Source organism: Octopus bimaculoides, chromosome 14, assembly GCF_001194135.2.
Source record: "Octopus bimaculoides isolate UCB-OBI-ISO-001 chromosome 14, ASM119413v2, whole genome shotgun sequence".
NCBI classification, from domain to species: Eukaryota; Metazoa; Mollusca; class Cephalopoda; order Octopoda; family Octopodidae; genus Octopus; species Octopus bimaculoides.
This window is the reverse complement of record NC_068994.1, coordinates 15,286,163-15,294,572: the sequence shown is the minus strand read 5'-3', so window position 1 is coordinate 15,294,572 and position 8,410 is coordinate 15,286,163. Positions and strand designations below refer to the sequence as shown.

Below are 8,410 nucleotides of genomic sequence, written 5' to 3'. Positions count from 1 at the left end.
CAGCAGGTATATTAAGAGGTTAAAAAGTGAAAACATAGTAACTCTGTGGAGAGATCTTTGCACATATTCGTATAAATGTAAACTAGTTCCTGATTCAAATACACACAAACACAAAAAAAACAATAACAAAGAAAAGGAACATGCAGAAACAAGATGTATTATTTAAAAAAAAAAAAAAATCAACCGGTTGTATGTAGTGTTTAAATGGGTTAGAAAGTGAAGATAAAATGAACTGTATGTAGCAAGGTCCAAGCAAATATTACCATTAAAAAGAGTTGGTGTGTGCAATGTAAAGATGTTGTGAAATCACAAAAGCCACTTGCACGAAAGAGAATTCAAGTATAAAATTGAATTTGATCTCTCAGCCAGTTATTTTTGCTTATTTACAGTGTTAGTAAACTATTCTAACCAAGTTGACATATTTTGCAAGAAACTGGCTACCCAGACAGGACTTTAATAAAGTCTGTGGATATTGTAATACAAGAGTGTGTGATTCCTTAATATATATTTGTTTGCTTCTAAAGATTTCACTTTTGATAATTTTGTTTCCTATCTGGAATAACTTGTGTTCAGTTATTTTGACAAGATCAAAAAGATTCTTAATTTTAAAATTCCAAGACCTTATTTATATTCAGCACCCCATTTGCTGTTTTACCTCGGACCAACCCTAATTAAGTAGGCCTATGATTTAAGTGCATGCTAGCCATGAAAATCCTTTGGTTTTGGAACTACATTATCTTACAGATTGAGGGCGATTTATATGCAAGCTAACATGATATTTAAAGAATAGATTGAATTTGAGTTAAGGCAGAATTTTAAAAAATACCCCCAATTAAATGAAGAAAAGGAAAACAATTCTTGAGTGTATGGAAAACAAGGAAAGAATTAGTTGGGTTTTCTAACTGAAACTTATCTGAGATATTAGTTTCAAGTTTAACCTAGAAACTATGGGTGGCAATATATATATATATATATATATATAAAAACTTATTAATGGTTATGATGCTACTACAGTTATAGAGTCCACTATTAATGGCACACAATGATTTAATTCCTTTATTTACAATGATTCCTCAATTATTATTTTTGAAAAAACAGATTATCAGAAATGAGATTGCAGAATAGAGTATGTATAAATGCAGAAATTATGTTAAAATAAAATTTTATTACGAAAGACATGGTAAAAATAAAACAGAAAATGAAAGCAAATTTTTTTTTCTAAGTACAAAAAAAAAGTTTAAAGATAAAAAACACACTGTTATAAATATATATGAAGCCTTCTCAAATTATGCCATTAACAACGAGCTCAAATGTACATGAATATCCTTATGACTTTTATTCGTTAAAGAAAAAATAGTAAAACATAACGTTTGGATAAAGCAGGCAGAAAGGAGAAGAAAACAGCAGTTGGTATTTTCAGTTATTCATTACAGAGTTTGTCTAAAAGAACAAAAACAAATTTTTTTTTCGTAAACTAATTGTGTGTGCGTGTGTGCATATATACATATATATGTATGTATGTATGTATGTATGTTTATATATATATGTATACACACACATACAAATGTAATATACTTAAATGCACTTTTAAAGTAATTAATCACAACTCATTGATAAAAATAAAACAATCTGACAGGTAAGATACCGAAAGTATTAACAGGGATAGTGGTAATAATAATAGTAACAATTAAAACAAAACCAATCAACCTGTGCAACCGCTGCAACTGATATTAGATTATAAAAAAATACATTTGTTTTCGAAACAATAATAGCATCACATGAACAATCAGTTTGAGGATGATGGACGGTGACAATGATAGAAATCATCCCGCTACTTGAATTTATTATTTAAAAAAAAAAAAAAAAAAAAACCCCACAAAAACCCCCCCCCACAACTGAATTAACAAATATTAAAAGGGATGAATGAAAGATGAGCACTGTAAAGTAAATATAAATATAGGGTTAGGTGAGGACATATATGCTGTGTGTTAAGTTAGTGTATTATTTATAAGCCAAAATTTTTTATTAAAAAAAAAAAAAATTAAAGAATAGCAATAAGCGAAAAATCTAGGTGGGTGAAAGAGGAATTATAGGAGAAGTGGAATGTTTGACATAACCAAAAGTTTATAGGGAAAAAAAAAGTTTCACTGAAGTTGTAAAAAAAAAAAAAAAAAAAAAAAAAAAAAAAAAAAAAGAAAGGAAAAAAGTAAGGAAAAATAATTCTACTACTCTTGGCCATAGAAGATTAATAGATATTTGCCATTTGATTTCTCTATTTTTCTCTCTCATTTTCTTGAGTTACCAGTTTCCCCACAGCAGTTTATCTCTTGATTATGGCAAAGTTTGGAATGTATCACAGGTGATTTATCAAATACAATATACAAACACTGAGGTCTTACTGAGACTTCCATCTTCCCATTCCAATCATGATTCATGCATTTTATTTGTCAAAGAATTTGAGGATATCGGTTACACAATCTACATGTGTATAAAAGTTCTATAATTTTATTCAAACAGTTATTTCAATACATGACTATGTACAAAAAAAAAAAAAAAAGAAGAAAGAAAAAAAAGAAAGAAACAACTGATTGTGTATTCAGTTGTGTGTATGTGTGTATATAAATACATACAGCAATATATTTACAGGTGGAATTCAAAAAATAAATAGATAAATAAATAAAAAAGATTTTGTCACTAAAACTCCTTAAAAAGTTGTAAATGAAAATTTATAATAATTATGTTAAGTTAAATGTTAAAACGAAAGGTTGTGCAAAAAGAAAAGAAAAAAAAAGAAAAAATTAGGAATAAGCATGTACACATACATACACATATTTGCCCACAAACATTTAGACAGAAACATACGCACACACATACTCATGTGTGATTGACATATTTGCTAGCTTTCACTGTTACACACACATACTGTGCATTCATAAATATTGACATATATACACTCAACTCAGATAAGAGAAATCAAAGAAGCAAGTTCTATGTTAAATAAAGAATGTTACTACAAGTGTTGTTGTTAATGGTGGAAAAATGTGGCTAAGAGTAATTAGTCTTTCAATATTTATCTACACTGTAAAATAAGTGTTAAAAGATGGAGCGTAGGTGAACTGAAACTTTACAACTTAAAAATGATTATAACTGGGGATAAGTTTTACAGCTTGTCAGGCAAATCAGTTATAAAAATGATAATAATCATAATAATAAATAACAACAAATGTAGTAATCGATTATGTTCTGTAATTTAGAAGAATAAATAAAAGCGGTAGCAGCAGTAATAGTGTAATAGAAGTAGTTGTTTGTCATCAGCATCAGATGTGGTGTTTGGACATGTTAATTAAAGTAGTTGGACAAAGATGGATGGATAGCTGAGTGAATGGGCACAGAAAGAGAAGGCTGTCAAAAGCAACGAGGTGATACAGTTTCAGTACAGCCAGAGGTCTATCAATCAGCGCACAGATTTTCTTCCGCTCTTGTTTCCATGTCCAGTGCGAGGTAGTGTCCCGTACGTATTGGCCGCATGTTGCTGCAGAGGCAAATAAAAGCCAATGTAGTGTTTGTTAGGTTAGTGTTAAACAGAGAAGCAGTTTCAGTGGAAAGCACAAATCATTTATTTGAAATAATCAAGATAAGAATAATTACAATTATTTCCCTTCAATTCAAAGAAAACCGAATACAAAATTATATAATCAAAAATAGATTACGCAAGTGTATGTTCCATAACTATAATTTAAACAACTAAATGTTCACAGAAATTATTCAATAATTAGTTAAACTATCTTGACTCATTTGTAGTCATACTGGGGTGCAAACAGCACCACTTTTGAATAAAATAAAAGTAAAAAATGGTAGAATCACTAGAGATAATGACATCCATACTATTTATATCTTGTCATATTTAATTAGGTATCAGTTTGGAATACAAGTAACAACATTAAATGAGTACCAATGCAAAAGAATATACCAAAACAAAAGAAAAAACCAAAATAGTCTACAGTTTGTATGAAGACTTTTAAACTTAATAGTATTTAAATATTTAACAGAGAAGTGCTGAAGAACAATTGCCTACATTGATGTCAAGGTTAAGTAAAGAAAGTACTAGCAGGAAATTAAATGACGAGTAAATTTTAACTCAAGAGAAAAAATAATGGATATCTCCCTATCCCATTAAAAAAAAAATATGCAAGAAAATTCTATAGTATAAGCTCCCAAAATATTTCTGATTGTTTTATTTCATTGCAAGTTCCACTTTAAAAAAAATGTTTCAAAAGGATGTTGCTTCTTTTAAGGTATTAAAAAAAAAAATATTGAGTATACTCAACCTATTTCCATAACTTATATTTTTACAAACTGCAAACTGTCTTGGCAACAGAACAGTTAAGTTAATAATATCTTGCTAATATTAAAGATGCATTCAGAACAACTATAAGAGTGAAAATGTCAAAGAATCAAACAAGGAATGGGAAACAATGTTTGATATGTAAAACCTTGACTCAGGTAGAGAATATATTAGATAATCTATGCTGTAAACCTTTGACAAAGTGGAAAAATAGAAATTAAAATAAAAGTAATGAAAACATTCTAGTTTTAACATCAACCATCACATTAAGTCTTGTCAAATTAACATAACATGCAAGTTACAAGTGGCCTACCAACATAATTCCAGCTGACAAACAGTATGGTATTAAGTGCTGTTAATAGACTATCATAATATACTTAAAGTGACAAAGATGTTTTACGCAAAAGGGACAGGAAATGACCTCAAAATCTTCTAAACTACAAGCTTTAATTAAAGCCTTCACCGATCTGAATTGTTGGGAAATCAATTTCAGAAGTGATTAAAATATGGGTCAACCTAAGTCTGGTGTAGTCAGAAGAATTAAACAATAAAACAATTTTGAATGAAATTACTTAAATGAGTTAGTACTAGAGTATAGATTGACAGGGTTATGCAGTTTGTGTTTCTGTTTAAATAGAAACACAAAATTGAGAAAATGAATTTCTTTCTTCCTTTTGTTTTTGTTTTTTCTTTTTAATATGTAAAAAATAAAAATTAAGGAAATTGCCAGAAGCTAAACAAATTTTATTAGTTTTTAAAAAATACTGTCACTATTATTATTTTTTTTTTTTTTTTTACATTTACATTAATTATTTTTTCCATTTTCTCATGATGAGAAAGAACTGAATATGACTTGCTGAAGAAATTTATTTTACAGACAAAAGATCCCTCCTAATAATTCTAAAGAAATGAAATTATTTATTTGATATTGAGCACACAACCATATGTTTTAGCTACCTTTCGAAACAGTTGAAGTGTATTACTGAGTCAAATTTTATGATGAAAATAACAAATGAGTAGTAGGCACATTGAAATATAACTGACAATTTAGTGTGTCTGATAAGGAATATGTGCAATCATAAACAAGTTAAAAGTTATATAAGTAACATGTTTAATGGAAATCTAAGAATTTAACAAGACCAAGACTAAATCAATCAGCAAACCGAATAGCAATCAAGAATTATTAAGGGTCACAGAAACTTTTATGGGAGAAGTTTTGCTTACCTGTAGAGAAAACCTAGCCCTTAAATCTCCGACACTAGAAGATCTAATAGGCTTGCCAACAGAATCCTACAAAAGCATTGATATCTAAGCTTCAAGAGTCAAAAACAAATACCGTGTAATAAGATAATAGAAAATACAACAGAAACAAACAAACCCAGTTTATATCTACTGTTAAATAGTTTCTCTACTGACATACTTAAGTTAAAATATTAGTTATTAGTAAATCTTATTTGTTAAAATTCAAAACAGAACAGAACCTCTCCAAATAGAAGATAATCTTTTTAAAGAAAGAGATTTCAGTATTTGTTATTTAGAAAATACTGCAAGATAATTTTGAGGAATTTTATAGAGTGTAAGAGAAAGAGAGAAAGCTGTACATTAAATACCATAATTATTACATTAACAAAAAAAAAAAAAAAAAAAAAAAATGTATTCATCTACCGGTACAATGGTAACTAATTATGCTATGATTACTTTGGAAGTAAAGTTTTAAAAACTTTAATAAATAAATGCTGAGGAAGGGCACTGCAAAGCATTTTGTTTGGGGATCTAATTTAAGAAAATATCAAAGGTCTTTTGTTGGCTGTATCTGAAACAAATTCGTTATCTTATATCACATGTAAAATAATTAATTCAAACATTAGTAGAAAGAAAAAGAAAATTCACTCAGCCAACTTATATCAACAGGAATATACACTGCAAACCAATTCAAAACTACATGCACATGGGCACACACACATGCACACTGCAAATGGACAAAAAAAAAAAAAAAAAAAAAAAAAAAAAAAAAATCAAATAAGTGTACACACGTGTAAGTCCAATAAGGCAACATGCATGTAGAGTAATTAATAAATGTAACACAAAGCAGCATGCATAGATGTATTATTGAAACAACATGCAAAATGTATGATAGATGCTAACAGTGAAAGCATTCACACATCATGTGCTATAAGGTAGTCAGAGGTAAGAGACAAACATGTGGGTTGAGCAAACAGAAAAACAATTAATAGAGGAACTGCAAAATGATGCCTGATGTAATCTATAGTGGCTGAAAGCAGGCAAAAGCTCAGAAGAGGATAAAGCAATGGGATTGATTTCTCTTAACATAGAAATACTGACAATAGTTGTGAGTGTTTGTGTGTATATGTTAGGAGTGTTCTATGGCATTTCAGTTGAAAACGTTTCTACTTTGATCAATACAACTCATTATGTAATTGATGCCATTGTTAAAATAATTAAATTAGAACTAGGATTGTTACGGTGGAACAATATTAGACATCAGCATATGATTACAATTACCAAAAAATACTTTTGACAGCTAGACAATGCTGAATAGAAGAAGATGATGCCATGGCAAGATACACACAGACACACAAAATAGATTCAAAATAAAATGAAAGAAATATTAATGTAGTCAGTCTACCAATTCTTCTGAGATTTCACATTAGCATCTCTTATAAAAGTAGAACAGCAATTAGAAATTGCTGAATGGAATTTATTGAGACTAGGGAGAATAATACATATGAATCATATAAACTTACTTATATTCTATATATCATATGCGTACAATATCATATTTATTTTTCAAATTTTGTAAACTTGGTCGCAATCCCTATGCTGGAGAAGAGGGGTAATGTAGAGGCTTCAATTTATTATCAGTGATCAAGTACAATGTAGCAACATGGTGCCTGGCAATAGTAGTGTAAGTAATAACTGTTAGAAAATGTTAAGATGAATGCAGAAAATAAACAGCTCTCTCTTTCTCTCTCTCTCTCTCTTTCTTTCTAACACATATACATGCACACACAAACTGTTCATACCACATCTTTGATTACCATGGCAAGAAATAAGAAAGTATAAATGTTGAAGTGTTTTTAAGTCAAATGCCTTCCTATCATTGATCAATGGACCATAAAGTGAGTTTGGCACCACTGTTCAGGAATATGTTTTGCACCAGTAATTCATGATACAATGGGTACATATTTGGTTCAAATCCAAAAGCACCATAAACTAGCAATGACCTATTCTTCAAATTATTGAATTCTACACTTCAAGGTAGCAGATGTATAAATGAAGTGTGGATTTTCAAGATTATATTCAATATTCAGAGTATTTTGTTTTCAGAGATTTTAAAGAATGGTAGAGGAGCATTCTCGACAAAATGACTTGGAAATGAAAAACAAACAAAAAAAAACAACAAAAAAAATCTCAAATAAAAGAGTTAGAAATACAGGCAATGGATAAAAGAAATCATAAATTCAAAAACAGAAGAAAACAAAAGCAGGAAAATGGATGAAGATAGTGTCCAGAATATTGGAATGTATATAATAATTGTTTTGGTAATGATAGCAGTAGCAGCAATGATAATAGTAGTAGTGGTAGTAGTAGTAGTAATAGTAATAGAAATAAGAGTAGCAGTAGTGAAAGAAGTAACACCAGCAGCAACAAAACAATAAAACTGTTGAATGACACTGCATATTCCTGAGAATAGCAACTGCCAGACAGGGGCAATCAACAGTTAAAGTAACAGCAATGCTAAATTCAACAAGCTTCAGTTATGTTTCAGTGTAAAGTAAAATTTCAGAATCTCAACAAAAAAAAAATTGTTAATAAAATTGTAAATGTTTTCTTTCATGTTATGCTGACCTGCCAAATAAAAGTTTAAAAAAAAAGAGACTCTTTCAAGATCAATGAAGATTACTTCGATAAAAATAAAACTTCCAGCGGAAGCACAGGATGTGATACAGAAACAGGCAATCATGTTGAAAAACAATATTCTTCCAACTGGATGTTTATTATAGTTAGAATAAGGAGTGTTACAAAACTTCATAGGCATGGCTG

The 8,410-nt window shown here is 29.3% G+C and overlaps 1 protein-coding gene across 5 annotated transcripts in view; it reads right to left on the bottom strand.

Moving 5' to 3' along the window:
• Window positions 1-165: 165 nt before the first annotated feature.
• The window catches only part of LOC106876365 (receptor expression-enhancing protein 1), a 189,950-nt gene continuing 181,705 nt past the window's right edge, over window positions 166-8,410 (bottom strand). For 4 of the 5 annotated variants that reach the window (XM_014924867.2, XM_052972689.1, XM_052972691.1 and 1 more), the window contains one exon: window positions 166-3,532. Coding sequence is in view for 2 of the 5 variants with exons in the window: in XM_052972691.1 (XP_052828651.1) it covers window positions 3,455-3,532 (78 nt within the window). In the remaining 3 variants the exon portion in view is untranslated. The remainder of the gene's footprint in view (window positions 3,533-8,410) is intronic. The other variant, XM_014924870.2, reaches the window with a different exon arrangement.